Here is an 18,597-nt window from a genome sequence, read left to right as displayed (position 1 = left end):
TGTTCCCACTGCCTAACACAAGCCTTTGTCACAACCTGCCCATTCCAACATGTCTTGACAATGAATCTCACGGAAGGACCCCTCAGTGCTGCACGTAGGGCTATCAGCCCTCTCCTGTTGAGGTACCCAGGTGCCCACCTAGCACTTCACCTGAAGCAGTGGCTTGAAGTAGGATGGATTTTCTTCTCTCCATTAACGATTTGGCAGTCTGCTCCCCGCACAGGACATTAGCATGATTACAGGCATAATACCACTGCTGTTGAAAAATGAAAGATGTATTTGGGTTTTGTTAAAGATTATCATATTTCACTTCTCCTTTCTTTATTTGCCTGCTGCATCTTTTTCTCTTCCACTTTTATTTCCTTGATTGTTATTTAAGGAGGCTCCATCGTTAAACATCAGGGGAATTTGGATTGGACATGAGTATTGGAATGAGAATGGGAGGACAATACTATTTTTCTCTGTATGTGCAAAACTTCAATAACATTTAAATTAAAAAACAATCTGCTTTCCTATTTGACAAATATTTTTGCTTTTAATCCCAGAAGCTGGTAACACAGTTACATGGTAAATTAACACAATAGATCAGAATAAGAAGTTATATTAGGAATGTTTTCTGTATGTGAGATTTATAACACTTACAGACTTCTAGACTGTTAGCGGCACACGAAGGAATTATCATCCTGGCGGTCTCGCCCTTGAATGTGCAGAGTTGTGCACTTGTGCATATACAGCTATCTGTGTACATTGCCTTATATGGTGGAAGGACTGTATCAAGCCTGGTATTGTGTCATAACTAAAGTATGGCATGTTCACTGTATATATGAGAAGGAAAGTTAAAGTGTTTCTGGTCAATAAATGATAATAATAATATCTTTCAATTTATTGATCGTTCAATCCTGCAGAGCTTGCGGGCTCTGAGCGATTTACAGTTACTCAATATTACGAGGGACTAACAATGATTTGTGGGGTAGGGGAGGACAACATATATACATCTTAATTCACACACATTCGCTGCCGATGAGGGTTTCGTTCAGTTGAAGATGAGACGTGATCCGGGCAGCATTTTTCCTCGGCCTGGTTTGATGGCATCAGCTTTTCCCCAGACTCCTTAGAGTTGTAGCGCCGCACTGCCACCGCCTGGCCCATTACAGGCTTTCTTCATGCCGAGGAGATCTCGCTAGGCTTTCCAATCTTGCGAGCTGGACTTCCGTTCGCCGGCTAACACCGCTCCACCCCACGGGGAGGCGTCAGTGTGCCCACTCTCTCTAAGGAGTGGTACCCATTTTATCTACTCGCCGAAGCTTTCGAACCGCTGACCGCTCTTTATTCTTTTCTATATCCAACTGGACAATGGTATGAATCCTTCTGGAAATGAAAGTGCATGAGCCCCTTTTCATGTAAAAATCCATACGGTTTCTTAGTAGGGATTTAATTAATACAATGAATTCACTAAACTCAATATTTTGAAATCTTAGAATCATTGAGTTGGAAGGGCTATAGAGGCCATCAAGTCCAGCCCCCTGCTCAATGCAGGATCAGCCTAAAGCATCCCTGACAAATGTTCTTCCAGCCATTGCTTGACAACTGCCACTTAGGGGGAGCTCACCACCTCCCTAGGCAGCTGATTCCACTGCTGCACAGCTCTTACTGTTAAATTTTTTCCCTAATATCCAGCCAGTACATTTCTGCCTGTAATCTAAACCCGTTATTGCCAGTCTTATCCTCTGCTGCCAATAGGAACTGCCTTCCTCTAAGTGACAGCCATTCAAATACATAAAGAGAGCAATCATGTTCCCTCTCAACCTCCTCTTCTTCAGGCTGAACATTTCCAGCTTCTTCAGCCCTCTTTTGTAGAGCTTGGTCTCCAGACCCCCATCATCATTGTCACTCTCTTCTGCATCCGCTCCATTCTGTCCCCATCCTTTTTGAGGTGATGACTCCAAAACTGCACTCAGTACTCCAGGTGCAGCCTGACCAATGTGGTGGACTGGCTTGCTGGCTTCTGGTATCAGCTTACAGCAACTCCTGCTGCTTTTCAAACATTTGGTTGAGGACAGCAAGGGGATAATGTGAAATCTGGCACTCTCATACCCCCCCCCACCCTCTGCAATCCCTCCCCCTAGGTGGTCTCTGGAAAGAAATTATTTTGCCATCTTGGGAAGTTACAGGTATTTTAATTTTGATTTTAACTTGTACTATTTATTGCCTTTGTTCTCTTGTAAGCGGCCCTGAGCCCTGCTTGGAGGGAAGGGCAGCCAAGAAATCCAATTAAATAAATAAATAACAAGGCCAAAGGGGGCCTCCAAAGTCCAAGGTTGTTCCATCCGGGGTCAGGTTTTCCAGTAATCAATCAAGGCAGTGCCGGCAGTTCAGCGTCTAACGTATGTGTTCCATCCACACCCAAAAGCCTCTCTCGGGAAACTTTATAACTGTATGCCCAAATGTCATGCAAACAGCCAGCTTCTCAGGAACAGTCCTGTAAAGACACATCTTCACTATCAATAGGCAGCTGGCATTGAGCCAAGAGACATTCACTTTGCCTCCTAGCCTATAACTGTGTCCTCAGCCTTCTTCAGCGGTGTTCCAAAAGTACAGGTGATTCCGGAGGGCTGGGAGTGGCTACCTGACCTTTACCTGCTGAATTAGAGCTGGAGGGTGGAGATGATTCTGAACCAGCTTTTGGCTGTAAGTCCTGGCATGCCTGCGCCTCATTTTCCTGCTGGTCAGCTTCTGTCAATTCTGGACTGGCTACGCAGGGCCCCTCCTTCTTTGAGGTGTCCTCACAGTCACTAAGCCCTGGCTGACCCATGACATCATGCCTCTCTTGATACACCCCAAGAGCACATTAGTCTTTTTGGTGGCTGTATCACACTGGCTGCTTGCATTTAGTTTGCAGTCCAGCCGTACACAGTGCTGCCCAGAAGTCTATCCCCATCCAGTATGCATGCTTCTCATTTTTGTTTCCCAGATGTAGAACGAATTGAAACTTGTTCACATCCACTCATTTTTCCAGTGTGTTTCGATCTTGTCTATCTCTTCTGGGGTGTTCACTACTACTCCCAATTTGGTGTCATCTGTAGATTTAATGAATAGTCCCTCCACCCCCTCATCTATATGGGTTACAAAAACATTGAGAAGTACCGGGCACAGAACCAAGCCCTGTGACACCCCACTGGACACCTCCCTCCATTCAGATGAAATTCCATTGACAACTACTCTTTGGGTGCAGTTCTCCAAAGAGTTCCCTATCCACCTAACTCTCCTAGAGTTCAATCTGCAGTACTCCAGTTTATTGATTAGAACATCATGAGGAACCTTGTCAAAAGTTTTACTGAAATCCAGTTAAACAACATCGATGGTGTTCCCACAATCCAGTACACTCATCACTCAATCAAAGAAGGAAACCAGGTTGGTCTGGCAGCCAGCAAGACCTGTTGGGGACAAATCTGTGCTGACTTCCCCGGATCACCAAGTTGTCCTTCAGATACTCACAGACTGAACCCTTTAGATCTGTTCCAGTATCTTCCCTGGGACAGAGGTCAGACTGATTGGCCTGTAGTTTCTTGCGTCAGTCTTCTTCATATTGCTCTTGATTTAGGAAATATATTACCTCGCTGTAAATGATCTGTGTTCACAAAATCTGTGGAGTATCACCAATATTAATCAGACAGATGTTTAAACTCTGGAAAGGTAACTAGTTAAAAGCCCTTCATGTGGTTGCCAGTTTGGTGTAGTGGTTAAGTGCGTGGACTCTAGTCTGGGAGAACCAGGTTTGATTCCCCACTCCTCCACTTGCACCTCCTGGATGACCTTGGGCAAGCCATAGGCCTGTCAGAGCTGTCATTGAAAAAGAGCAGTTTCTGTCAGAGCTCTCTCAGCCTCACCTACCTCACAGGGTGTCTGTTGTGGGGAGGGGAAGGGAAAGGAGATTGTAAGCTGCTCTGAGACTCCTTTGGGTAGTGAAGGGCGGGGTATAAATCCAATCTCCTCCTCCTCCTCCTCTTCTTCTTTAATGTTTATCAATGATTTAAAGTTAGTTGATCCCATCTGAATCTTTATTGTGCTTGTTTCAGTTTGTCTTTAATGTTTGCTTTGGCTTTTCAGAGACAGGGATTTTACAAAAATATTTGGAAACCTTGAAGGAGAACCAATAAATTGATGTTCAGATCCTCTTCCTTGAGGGGAGATTTTTGCAATTCATAGCACAGTAGGGCTTGCATTAAGATAGGTAGTCCAGTTTGTCTGACAGCATAATCCTAAAGAATTACACTATTCCAAGCCCACTGACTTCAGTAGATTTAGATGGCTGTAAATCTTTTTAGGCTTGCAACTAATAACTAATATTTAAATAATTAGAGATCACATAATAATTTGGTAAACTATTAAATGCATAAAGCAACCAGTACTTTGACAAGAGAGGGAGTTCTCATGATTTCTACTTCTATAAGAGCAGTATAGAACTGTGTTGGATGATAGTGAGATATTGAAAACCCAACAAACTGAAAATACATGAGATTTATTAGTTAGACAATTTCTGTGCTGCCTGTCCAAAGAACCGACAGGAGGATGAATATTTATTTCCTACTGTGTTTGTCCTTGGGCAAAAGACCCTTTCCCTAATGAGTCTTGTTTGCTAAACAAACTTTTCTCTCACCCGCTGTTTGACACCTCAGCACTCTCATCCTTTATAGTAGCCAAGTGGCTCACACAAAGGAATGCAGCTCCTGCTTATAATAAAAGAGATGTGCTACCAAATGCAGCTGACTCCTTAAAACTGGAATGTTTTAAAGACCACATCAAATTAGTTTTACAGCAGGAGTTTATCTTAGTACAGCTTGCTAGGTATTTGCAGTTCATACTCAGTAGTATTCATCCTGACAGTTGAATGAAGAGAGTGCAGCAAAGAAATTTCACCCTTGCAAACTGGCAACAAGATACATGAGATGAGGGGATAAGAGGGAATATAGAAATAATGCTCGCAGCCCTATTAGTTCTAGGATGCATCATAGCTTTGCATACTTTAAACACTTGATGCTTAGAGAATAAAGTAACAAACGGGTACCCTTGATTTGGGATTGCACATTTGACGCTGAAATGAAGTGCCATCATTTCTGTAGTGCAGGTAAAGGTAAAGGTAAAGGTTCCCTTGCTCGAAAGCCAGTCGAATCCGACTCTAGGGTTGCGGTGCTCATCTCCGTTTCAAAGCCAAAGAGCCAGCGCTGTCCGAAGACGTTTCCGTGGTCATGTGGCCGGCATGACTAAACACCAAGGCGCACGGAACGCTGTTACCTTCCCACCGAAGTGGTACCTATTTATCTACTTGCTATTTCTTGCTTTCGAACTGCTAGGTTGGCAGGAGCTGGAACTAGAGACAGGAGCTCACCCTGTCTTGCGGCACCCGGGTCTTGAACCGCTGAACTACTGACCTTCCACAGCCTGCAGTTCAGCGTCTTAACCACTTGAGCCACCACAGCTCCTGTAGTGCAGACCACTGTATAATACCAGCCACAGTTTGGGGGCAACTCTTGGGCAACTTGGCCTCTCTGGCTCGCCCTCTGAGTTGGTTCATCTCCTTTCTCACACTTTACTCTTCTCCTTCATGGCCCAAGTCTGTGTAGGTGAAAGGTGGTAGCTGTTTCTTCTTTTTGCTCCTGTCATTTCTCACTCAAGGAGAGTCAGCAAGAAAGCAGCAATTGCAAAGAGGAAGAGGAAGGAAGTGGGATCCTCATGGAGTCTGGAATTGCCTCTGGCAATGAAGAATACATGAGTACATCAGCCAGCAGTTCCTAATATTTGCAAAAATACTTGATAGGCACACTGAATACCTCACCTGCTGGGACTTCTGTTTCAGAGGAAGACACTGGTGCTCAAGCATGCCCCTTTGTACACATTGATCTGCTTCTTCTTTTGAGTTGGACGGGGACCCGTGAGTGCTCTGTGTACATATCACACTGCACCCATGACCATTGCTCTGGGAAAGACCTTAACAATTGGGACACATGGAGAAGCACAAATCTTTTCTATTCAGCTGTACTTTAAAAGCACATATGGAGACTTGGGAGCTAGCAGCCTGCACAATCAGAGAGCTGGGGCAAAGTGAGTTTTCATTAGGAGCTGGCTTGATCTCCCTTTCCCAGCCCAATGGTTTTTGATGCCCTAGGCAGCCCATGACTTTGCCCCCCCCACCCCGCCCCCCACCCCGCCATGAACCAGGCTTGTATGGAACTGGGGAGACAAGGAGCTGCTACTTCCAGCTGGGCAGTGTGAAGCCAGCAACCATCTGTTTTTTCTCCCTCCCTGCAAGCTGCCCTTGCCTTTAGGACTGCAGCCAGTCATATGGTGCACCAGTGTGGTGGTCTTGGCACCAGTAGGGCTACCTGGGGCTGCCCCTTGCCGTGGCTGATCCAGTCCTGGCGAGAACCTGCCCTGAGCCTCTTTTGGGACCCCAGCATCCTAACCTTAATGGACAGGCTGGCTCTGAGCAGGAGGAAAGCAACTTGGGGAGGCTTGAACAAGAGTGGGCTAGTTGGGCTGTTGTATGCTGTAACATGAGGCACAAAAGGGTCTTTATTTAAAGTGAATGGCCTGCCAAAATCTAGCATGTAGCAATACTTCAAGTACTATCAAGCACTAAGGTTGGGGAGAAATTAGACTGGGTCATTGAGAGCACTTGTGCAAGATTTGGATCATGGCCCAAAATATGCATGAGAAGGAAGCGAAAGATTCCAGCCTCAAATATCCTATACCTTTGTTAAGATGGCACTTAGGTGATAAACTCCTCATATTCAAATGTAATTCTAACTTGGCCATATCTTTCAGCCCTGTAATCCTGCGTCACTATAAGATGCGTGTTTTCTGCAAAAAAAATTATAAAGAGCCAGGATAGTTGCTTACAATCAGCGTGGCAGCATATTTATATTTCTGAAATCTGATACCGATATTCTCATGCATATTTGCATTGTAGTTATGGTCAACTTAGAGGTGAAAGATGGTTTCCTGTTGAAGCTCCGTGAGCAAAACCTGCCACATCTTGCTTCTACAGTGACTGAAATTGTGTGTTTCTTTTCTAGGTGGCACTCCTAGTCTGAGAACACTTTGGCTCAGCAGGGAACCAGAGGCTGAAAAGCTCCGCTGTTGCACATTTGTGGCCTGTTTTCAGCTTCAAGATGTAGCAGAGGAGCTCCAGGCTCTGCAAGCTTCTGTTACTGCTGTCTGTTCCTTGTTGATATACCTTGCTTTACAGGTAAAGAACATGCTCATTTCGTAATCAGCTTTCATTGCTCATACCTGCAGTGGATTAATATTAGTGATAAATATATCTCTTCATCAGTGTTCCCTCTAAGCTGAGTTAGTGTGAGCTAGCTCACAGTTTTTGAGCCTCTGGCTTACACATTTTTGTCTTAGCTCAGAAAGGAGGGTTCCTGAGCAAACTAATTTATGCAGTAGCCAAATCGCTCGCTCACAACTTTAATGCCAGTTGCTCACCAAGCAGAATCTTTGCTCACAAGACTCCACAGCTTAGAGGGAACATTGCTCTTCATATATTAAACGAACATCAGCTACTTTCCTCACTCTTCTTCATGATCAAATTTTCATTGATTTAGGGTTTTCACTAAGGAATAGCAGAAAATTCCACTTGTGGGTCACCTGGTGAAATTCTCCTGAATTTCGAACTTGTCTTTCCATGCAGAATGATAGAAATTTGTTGGGTATTTGCATGTTGAAAACACTCAATGTGTATGCATGGGGTTAAATGTCTGTTCTGTTGTTACAGGAAATCACCTGTCTTTGTGTTAGCCAGTGTTAGCTCAAGTCTGTTAGCCCGCGAAAGCATCCCTGTTCTAAGAGTTTGATTGGGAGCGAAGTGTTAGTAACTTTGCATTTTATGAGCCCTCTTCCCGTCTTTGTTCGCCTTGAGGGAGAAGCACGTTGGAGGGCCATCTTTTTCCAGTTCTTCTAGTCTAGAGAGGATGTAGCTGAATTAGCTCTCTGTTATTTTCTCCCAACTTTACCCTTCCCTATGGTAGAATTGTAGTAAACTTTTATATTTTTAAACACACATGGACTCTGGGTCTGATTATTGAACTCTGGCATTGCTAAGCTGTTTTTTAACTCTGCTGAATTTCTTTAAAAACTCTAACAAAATTACTTATTTTAAAATTCCTATTAGGTGCCTGGAATTATTTGTACGGTATTCTGAATTGTGGCCACGGGAAATCATGACACGATCAAGTGATAAAAGTAGCAATACTTATAATAACGTTTAACATCTGTATAGCATTTTAAGTGTTCAAAGCACTTTTTATTGCAATCCTTACACCAGCCCTATAAGTAGGCTGCTGTCATTATCCCTGGAGTGAGGGGAGGTCACCCTGGCCTGCCCCTCCATTGTCCTGTCCATCTAATGACCCTGTTGAGAGGGCTTGGAGCAGTTTCAGGAGAAAGAGGGGAAGAGGTTGCCTCCCCCTCATTCCTTCCCCTCCTCTTCCTGACTCTCTCCTTCAAAGCCTAGACAGATGCCAAACTCCTCCTCATTGGCCCAGTTCTTGGGACCTTTTAAAAGCAGTGTGCCAAGCTGTGGGTGCCCTTGGGCCTCTCCACTGGTGAGAGATCAGGAGCTGTACCTGCCATGCCAGCCAACTCCTCCAGCCTTTACCTCCCCTGGAACCTCTTCCAGATGCCACCAGTCAGCTGTTGAGGCATCACTGTCCTTTATAAATAGGGCTGGCTGCTCAGCAGCTACACAAATGCACAGTGTTTTCTCCCCCATCCTGTGGCTGCTTCCGGGTAAGTCCTGAGATTTCTGCACTCCCAGACACTCATGCTACAATTTTTGGTCTGAAGCCGACTGTGTGGACTTTGCCTAAGGCCAGCTAGTGAATTTGCGGCACTGGTGAGAGTTGAGCTGGGGATCTTTTGGATCACCATTCATTCTCTTAATTAGCACACTACACCAGCTTCTGAACAACTGGAGTGGGGGAGTGTGGTCCAGTGCACACAACAGTTTCTGCATCAGCAGAGAAGACAGGGACTGGACACGGCTTTAGAATAATGGGCCCACAGAAACTTTGACAACCAGTATTGACAATCATGGGGCAGTCTTGGCTTGTACAGATTCCTCTTGGGCATCTGTTTGCTGAGTGATTCTCTTCCTTTTGCTGAGATTCCTCCAGAAAACTAAAACCAGACAGTGAGGCACCAGAATTACTGTCAGATTTCAAACCATTTAGGAATATCAGGAATAATTCTCTTCAAAGGGAGTGTTTGTGATATTACATGACACAGGTGAAGCTATGCTAATCTTTTGCTGCAAAAACAAAGATGAGTCTTCTGGCATCTTAAAGATGAGCAAACACCAGTCAAAGCAGTTTCCCAACTGTATAATTTCTCATAGCCTACAGAAAGACAGGCGACTAAAGCAAATTGATTTTTCCTCTGCTGGAGAAGTCAGTCACTTAGGTTTGGTGCCACTGGAGTCCTGTTTTATTTCTTTAATTTAGTGGAAGAGAGCTTCTGGATCCAACCCACACTTTAGGCTAATACCATTTTAATTGATTTTATAAGAATTCAACATATTGTAACATGACTGGCTGCTGCCCGCTGGTAGGAAACATCCCCTGGCTAGAAGTAAGGCAAAGGAGCTGGAGTTGTGACAGGCCCTTAAGGGGTGATTATAAGGAAATACACATGAATAAGGCCGTGGTACAACAGTGACATTCCTGCAATAAGGAATTTTGATAATGGAGGAAAGTATGCACCTTCCCCCATAGCTCTGAGCTAAGTGTCTTTTTAAAATCTCTTTTAGGTGGACACCCTCTCTGTTGAAGATCTGAATGCATTTGTAGCTCAGACTCTGTGCCTTGAGGGGAAGTCAGCTGCTCATCTTGCAGATTTGCAGGTACAGACATGACATCTACTAAAGTAATACCAGTGGTGACCCTAAGAGTAGCAATGTATGGCTGCCTCTTTGACCGTTTCTCTTAGAATTATTCAGGAGGTTAGATGTGAGGGCCAGGATGTCAGATGAAGAGTGTGGTTTATTTGTACTTTTTATTTATTTAGGATATTTCTATGCTGCCTCTTCAGGGTCCTGCTCAAGCACCTTGCAAGTTTTTTTTAAAAAGGCAAGCCATAAAAAAACAAGCCAAAGGACATATACAGAGTTAAATCTGTCCATAAAACAGAAGCTGGTAAGATAACATCCTCAGGTAAAAGGCTGTGTAAAAATATGTGTTTTGGCCTGGCACCTAAAAGAAAGTAAGGTAGGTGTCAAGTGAGCCTCAAGGAGGAGGGCATTCCAGAGGCAAGGAGCCACCACAGAAAATGCCCTGTCTCTACTTGCCACCTACTTGCCACCTACCGGTCGGACTCTGGTCCCGATGACCTTCATCGGGCGTTGCAAACTGTGGCTGGTTAGCTCAGGCTGAGTTGGTTGAAATTAAACCTGGAAAAGACGGAGGTCCTGGGCCTGAGCCGGACTGGTCTGGGGTTGGGGCTCCCGCTCCCGGCCTTCGACGGGGTGCCATTGGTGCCTCGGCGGGAGGCTAGGAGTCTGGGGGTGCTCCTGGACTCCTCTTTGACGATGGAAGCCCAGGTAGCGGCTACTGCCAGGGCAGCCTTTTATCATCTGCGGCTGGCTCGGCAGTTGGTTCCCTACCTTGACTCTGACGACCTGGCCACTACTGTGATCCATGCGACGGTCACCTCGAGGCTTGACTACTGTAACGCTCTCTACTTAGGGCTGCCTTTGTCGCAAATCTGGAAGCTGCAGCTAGTGCAGAATGCTGCAGCCAGGTTGCTGTTGGGTCTCTCTAGGCGAGACCATATCCGGCTTGAGCTGCAAGCGTTGCACTGGCTGCCAATAGCATACCGGATTCGCTTCAAAGTGCTGGTTCTCACCTTTAAAGCCCTGAATGGCCAGGGTCCGGCTTACCTGAAGGACCGCCTCTTCCCGTATGTTCCCTCAAGAACACTACGATTGGGAAACCGCCATATCCTGGAAGTTCCAGGTCCCTGAGAGATTACGTTTGCCCCTACTAGGGCCAGGGCTTTCTCGGTGGCGGCTCGTACCTGGTGGAACGAGCTCCCAGAGGAGATCTGGGCCCTGCGGGACCTTATGCAGTTCCGCAGGGCCTGCAAGACGGAGCTCTTCCGCCAGGCATTCGAGTAGGAGCCGCCGCCGCCACTATCCTACCACCGAGGTAGTATGTCATCGGCTGCCCTAGAAAGGGGGGCAGGTTAAGCCCTGGCAGAAGTTATAGACAGCATAGCGGGAGACTGCGCTACCAGGATAGCTGGCCACCAAAGTTGGGTGGTTGTTCCCATCTTGGTTGATTAATATAGCACCATGTTATAGGATGGTTTTACCGTGGTTTTAAATGTGTATTTTATTGTATGTCTTATTGTATTTTATATTCCGACTTTGCCGCCTGTGAACCGCCCTGAGCCTTTGGGAGGGCGGGATAGAAATCAAATAAATAAATAAATAATAATAAATAATGGAAGGGGAATTTGCAGTAACTAACTCTTTTATAGCATGTTTACATGGAATGCATGACATGATATTGCATTTTTTTTTACTGTGGTTCAAACAAACTATACTATGGATATTTAAAATGCACCCAGGACTGGTGGTTTTATTTTATATCACGGTATATTTCTGTGTCTTCATAGCTGATAGCTTCTCATATGCATTACATGTAATGGAAGGAAGTTTTGGCAGTAGATGAGGCTTCTTTGACAGCCATGTCTGCTTGTAGAATGTTGGGTTGCTTTGAACAGATTCTAGTCCTGTTTTAAATACTCTTGATCCTGATAGCAAGGGCTATTTGCAAGTCGTGTGCCTGTGCCGTTTCCTATTGTTCATTGGTGTATTTGCACAGGAATTCCAAGCATGCTCTGTCTGCCCTCTGTCTGTGTCCTGTTAGTACCTGCCTTGTCCCCCCACAGCTAAACCAGCCTTTTTTTCCATGCCTGCTGAATTCATCAAAGAATTATAGTGTGGTGCAGGATTAGCATTACATCTGCATAACGTAAGAGAGAAAACAAATAGTGTAATTAAATCAGCATGTCTCCTAAGGAAAAGGAAATGTTTCTCTTTGTGGCAAAGTAATGTATGTGATACAGAACATAGGATTTTACATTTAGAACCTTTGAATGCTTGGCTTTATGGCCTTCCACCATAAAGACATAAAACAAATAGAGCATGAATATGACATGTTGACATATTTTATAGGTGGGTTTACAAGTATTTTTATATAAGTTTGTGAACTGTGCTGAAGCAACTTTTATTTGAATCAGTATTCTTATGGCTTGCATATTTTTGATGCTGCTTCTGACTTAGGTCAGAATTAAGAATGTGGGTTTCTTACAACTAGTCACTTTCATGTGTACACTGAGGAGGTAACAATTACTGAATAATCACCCATATTCTGTTTAGGGCCTCCTTATGTGTTTGGCTTCTTCGATGTGCAAAAGCTGTCACATCTCACCCAGTGTCCAGAAATATGATTTAAATGCTAATGTTTTCAAGGAGCAGCCTATAAAATGTTGGGGTTTTATTGTGCTGATAGAAAAATGAATATTATTATTTTAAATCCCTTATGAAAATGATTGACTTGGCCTAAAATAACAGATTAAAAAGTATCACAAAGCACAGGGTTTTCTTAGCTCAGTTATGTTTTTTGCTTGCTGGCAAACTAAAACAAGAAGGTGGCGGGGGGGGGGAAGTCAGGTCTCTACATACCAGAACTTGACAGGTTTTTGACTCATTAGCTGAGTCAAACATCATCTGTCACCACTGGCCAATGCAATCTTTTTAACCAATTCTGAGAAGCCACTGAATCAACTGCCGTAATAAAAAAAGTAAAATCCCAGGCTGATATTGTAAAAATTATTCCCATGAGAAAATGAGTACAGTACTTTTTTTGTTGATTGGGACCTTTTTCCAGAGTCTAAATAGGTGAAGGGAAAACAACCATAAATATGTTTCTTAAAAATACAAATGAAAATTGAGGGTCATTGCCAAAGCTATTTTGTGTGTGCAGACATAAGCCATCAGAAACGGCAGATACTTCTTGAATCTCATGACAACTGATGGGAGTTAAAATCCAAACTCCATCGATTTACAGGTGAAACAATTCAGACAGTTAGTGACCATAGGATTTCTATGGAAACACAGAGTTCCATAATGTAGCATAGTATTTGGCACTCTGAAAATCTCAGTTTCCTTTTTACTTCCCTCTCCCAGTCCATTCCAAGAGCAATTTGTGGATTTTTAATTGTGAATATATAAATATGAAATATGTGAATATTTTTGTTGTCATTCAGGGTACACAGCTCTATTTAGAATATTGGTTTGAGCCACTATGTTCCCCACAAATTTCCATTTCTGTTATTGTTGAGCATCTCTAGTGTTTGATTTTCAGTGTGAACAGTTGCAGCAGTATCTTAAATATTGTGGCTAGGATTGCTAGAATTCCTAAACTAGTTCCACACATGTAAGGGGGGGGGGGGTTGTACTGTTCTTCTCTTTTATTAGCACTCCTTGCTTACAACTAACTGTTTTTTCAAAAGCAGTTTCTGATATGTTGCTGTTCCAAAAAACTAAACAAATCAGGGCATCTAGTCGGCATGTGATCTTAGAAAGACTTTACATTAATCTTTGTCTATATTTCCTTTATTACAGCTTGACAGAAACAGCCTCTTTCAAAATGAATTATGTTAGTAAAATACTGGCTTCAGTAAATGCAGCTAGAAATGCTAGTAAGAAGTATAGCTGTGGGCATTTTAGCAAAGTGTTTTGAATTAGGGGAACATCGATCAGAATGGGGTTGTGGTTTTTTCCCCTCCAAATACCATAGAGAAATTATGGAGAAAGAATCAGAAGGGCACAATATTGATGGAAGAAATTAGTAGCTGGGAAAAAGTAAGATAATGTTTAACCTGGGATATTGACATAAGAACATAAGAACATAAGAGATGCCAATGTTGGATCAGGCCAAAGGCCCATCCAGTCCAACACTCTGAATCACACAGTGGCCAGAAATACCAGGTGCCATCAGGAGGTCCAGCAGTGGGGCCAGGACATTAGAAGCCCTTCCACTGTTGACCCTCCCCAAGCACCAAGATGACAGAGCATCACTTGCCCCAGAGTCCCTATCTATACCTTGTGGCTAATAGCCACTGATGGACCTCTGCTCCATATGCTTATCTAATTCCCTTTTGAAGCCGTCCATGCTTGTAGCCGCCACCACTTCCTGTGGCAGTGAATTCCAAGTGTTAATCACTCTAAGGAGAACTTCTGACTTCTGAGGAGAACTGATTGGTATACAATGATTAGGTCTTAAAGCAAAATCTGCTTGTAATAGGAAGCCTGAAAAGTATTCTTTGTATAAGCTAATCTGAAAAGGTTGTAAAGGAGACTAGAAGTGAATGAAGAGAGGAGAGAACACTTACCTGGTTAACTTGCAGTTACACTACATCCTGTTTAAGAGATGATCTAGACCCTAAAGTGGCAGGAGCTGTCTCCAGGATGTGGTGTGGGAGAAGAGAATCTGAACTAAGCCTTGGCATACACAGCTGTCTGTTGTCTGTCTTTGGCTCCTGTACCTGTTCTATTAGACTAGAGTAGGAATACAAGTTTTCACATCTGCCTAGGCTTTCAAGAAAAAAGTACGTGATGAAATGAAGAAGAATCTAGAATTTATTTTATTGCATTTATACCCCGCCCTCCCCGTGAACGGGCTTATAACAAGTCATTGGAGGATATCTATATCTGCAGTGCTTTGTAGAATATATTAATTTGATGCCCAGGAAAGTGTTCACTTTGCAAGATGACCCTTCAGAAGCTGAAGAAACCATAAGATAACTTTTATTAAACTGTAACAATATTATTGACTGTTTTATTAAAAACAAAACTGCTATCTTTTGTTAGGAGTAAAGGTCATCTTTAATATTTTCATTCCTTATTGTAATGACATAGCAAACCAAAATAGTGCCAAAAATAAACACCTGTGTCCAATCCTACCATTAAAAATTGCCATCCTTCATTCGCTTTGTTCAAACCTTTATTTAATCAATTTATTGGTCAAGCTAATTAAAGCTTGCACCTCTGCAAAAGGTAACTCTTTACTAATGATAGCCTGTCAGCTGAAACCACCGTGTGTTATGAGCTGAGAATATTGTTTGTAGTATAGTTTGTAGAGTAAAAATAGGAACCAAAACCTTTTTTGTTAGGTGCTTATACACTGCTTTTCTCCTCGATCTCCAAAGTGGCTTACAATGTTTCCCTGTCCTTCACTGTATTTTCACAACAACCCTCTGGGGTAGGTTAGACTGAGAGAGACTGGCTGGCCCAAGGTCACCCAGCAAGCTTTATAGAATGGGGATTTGAACCTGGGTCTCATTCGTGGCCAGTTCCTGTGCCTTAGTTGCTGTTTGACAAATGATTTAAACTCTCTCCTTCAAGCCCAAGTGTTTGAGTATCTCAGGGTGCATTCAGACGGGCAGCTAATACTGCAATTGGCCCGGCTCTAATTTGATCCCGATCTTTTTTATCTGGCATTGCACGACCAGACAGCTCCCCTTACTGTGCGCGTACTCCGTGGTGGATTGATTGTCTAGATGGCATCCATCTGGAGCCACACAGTTGGGTTTTTTAAAAAAAAAATCTGTTTGTGCATGTGCATCCACACCTCAGCGTGTACTTGTTTGTCCGTGCATGCGCGGAGTTGAATGGTTAAAGCACCGCCAGGGGTACCTAGAGAGAGGTACCCTTTTAATTAATGCAGTTCATAAAATTCACAGGTCGTTTAGAAACATGAAATTGTCCGGAACGTTTGAGCGGAGCTCTGCGGCTGTCGCGTGTTTACACATTTATGCGCATATCGCCAAGAATTTTTTTAAATGGCGCCCACTCAGGATGGTCTGACATTAGACCATCCCGACGGGAGGATTGCGCGCTGGAATGATCAGATGGGGGAAAGTCCACAATTGGCCCGTCGGGAAGCGAAAACTCCAGATTTTAACTAGTATCTTTAAGTACAGCTCCGAAGCGCAGCAAAACGGGATGCTCATTGAACAGGCACATTTCCCAGATGTTGCTGTCTGTCATAACCTTTAAATCCGCCAGGTAGTCGTGTCTAGCGCAGATCTAAAAACCTGTCTGATCGGGACCTCATATAGCAAAACATTTTAGGGCTCCCGCCACATGCTTGGGAAGCCTAAAGTGATTTGAAATAGGGGGAAGGGAAAAATGAGATTCCCCTTGCAAATCCTTGCAGGTCCCACACTTGTACTGCTTAATCTTCAGAATGATGGGGAACAATTTAAAAAGAAACTGGGAGAGAATATAGGAGGGTTGATTACATGGAAAGAATGAGAATGGACCTAGGATAACGTGTCTCAGAACTGTAATAAATGTGAAGGAAAATGTTTATAAACATCAGTTAAGGTGATATTGAAACATATTTGAGATTGAGAGACTGAAATGCATTTTATACTTTTGATAATGTAGATTGTTGGCATTATCAAACTCCCACTGCAGATTTAAATTTGTTAACTGTACCATGAATATGTGTGGCATCTGACAAGAAAACAAGGACTGTATTACGAGTAGTGGATTGGAGTAAAAAGATCTGGAGTGCGGCTTTCTGATATCTTGGAGCAGGCCAAAAAAGCCAAATTTATTGAAGTCAGTACAACAGTGCAATCACAGAGCATTATGTGAATGGCTTGATAGTGTTTTCAGTGTCAGTCTTTTGTACCGGGTCTTTCCATTTTATAGCCATTTTGTTGTTGTAACAGGCATCCAGCCTTTTTTTAAAAAAAGAAAACAATTTTGCCTGAAAACATCTAGGAATCTAGAGAAAGATCTGTAGTCAAAAGATCGAAGAGTTTATTGTAGTAAAAGCCTACCATTGTCTCCACACGAAGGAGACTGCTACAGTAGACACTTTGAAAGTTCCAAGTATATTTGGAATGGGTTCTGGAAAGCTAGAATCCTTTGCTTTCCTGTTGCCTTTAGTTTTTATCTTGTTAATTTAGTTCATGCTGCACTGCATTACCCCACATAATTGTGTCAAGGAATAGTAAATTAGTTTTAAAAATCTGAAAAACGGCTGTTACTGAGTAAGGCTTTTGGGCGTGTCATATCTAAACCAGCTTGCTCGAAAAATCCTTATAAGTTTATATATTTTATGGATATCTAGTGTGGCATGGAATAGCATTCACCAGATCATTTAGGATCCAAATTTGTATGTGGAGAAGACTTTATGTATACTTTTTCTACAAGTTCTGGTGTGTTTTCATTGTGTAACTAATATATAATGAGCAAACCTCAGTTCCAGCAAACACCTGCCTCCTTCATTTCCGCAATAAAATGGTTTTACAATGTATATTCGTTGTGTCACTAAGAAAACTCTATTTTTTAAAAAATATAGAGTCCAAGGAGGCTAAGGAACAATTTTCATTTTATCTTTTGTACTTAGGTTTGCATACCCAATTACAAAACACATGCATACCCATTAAAGGTGAAGGATAGACATGAGTTACATTAGAAGCATGTCTTTTAAAAGCTCAGAAGGGACCATGGGAATGGAGTGGACAACCACTTCTGAGTTTTTTTAAAAAATAGGCACAAGCTTAATTCTACAAGTCTGTGCACTTCACAGTGCACCTCTTCTTCTATGCACTTCATCATAATTATCACTGCCATAGCATTTATATAGCAATTTAAAGTGGTTGGAACACATCACTTCCTTTATTTCAGTAATCCTTATGGCAACCCTGCACATTAGGTCAATATTATCCTCATATTGCAGACAGGGAGCTGGAACCATGAGAGTCTGGTATGCCAAAGAGCACCTAGTGAGTTCATGGCAGAGGTGAAATTTGAATTGTATACTACACACTGTCTTAGCTCTCTTCATGGGGTACATATGCATTTTGTACCTTGGTTCCTGAATATAAATCATGCAAGGAGATTTATTCAAGTTTCCCCACCAAATTGGTTCTTAAAGAAGTTTACAATTCAAATTTATCTGTTTTGAATAGAATACAGTTGGTGAGATGCTCATTTCCACTGTTGGTTCCCTCCCACACACACAGTGGGTTGTATCCTACCACTCCACTCAGCTGGTGGCATGGCACCATCTTCCTTTAGTGCAAGGAGCCATCCTCCAACACAAGGGGCAGTTCCAGTCATGGAAGAGACTCATGTTGGTGGACAGTTTTTTGTGCTGGAAGGACATGCTATTGTTAACTATGTGGCATGATAGAAAACAACCCAGTGGAAAAAGCTTCACCAAATACCACAGCATCTGTTGGGCATGGTAGAATGCTGAGAAGCTGGGTCTATAAAGTGGAAGAGATCACAATGGGGGGACATCTCAGTTGTTCGGAAGTGGCCCTAAAGACATGTCACACTGTTCTGATTTAGCAGATGGAACTCATAGTGTGTAGCACATCCAGCACATGACCAGGATGATTCTGGCCCATACCGGCCATCATCTGGTCCACATAGCAGGCTGTGTAACTTAAATGATTGTTACTTCCTTTTGCAAGGGAAAAGGCCCCCATCGTTCCCTCGTACAG

At 43.1% G+C, this 18,597-nt stretch overlaps 1 protein-coding gene across 1 annotated transcript in view; it reads left to right on the top strand.

Moving 5' to 3' along the window:
• Positions 1–18,597, top strand: part of FAM120B (family with sequence similarity 120B) — a 52,950-nt gene that overhangs the window by 19,035 nt on the left and 15,318 nt on the right. The window contains exons 5-6 of the mRNA XM_015414797.1: positions 7,074–7,246; positions 9,809–9,901. Of these exons, the coding sequence (XP_015270283.1) occupies positions 7,074–7,246; positions 9,809–9,901 (266 nt within the window). The remainder of the gene's footprint in view (positions 1–7,073; positions 7,247–9,808; positions 9,902–18,597) is intronic.

Source organism: Gekko japonicus, unplaced genomic scaffold (assembly GCF_001447785.1).
Source record: "Gekko japonicus isolate JY-2015 unplaced genomic scaffold, Gekko_japonicus_V1.1 scaffold1808, whole genome shotgun sequence".
Lineage (NCBI taxonomy): Eukaryota > Metazoa > Chordata > Lepidosauria > Squamata > Gekkonidae > Gekko > Gekko japonicus.
This window is presented reverse-complemented; position numbering and strand designations above follow the sequence as displayed.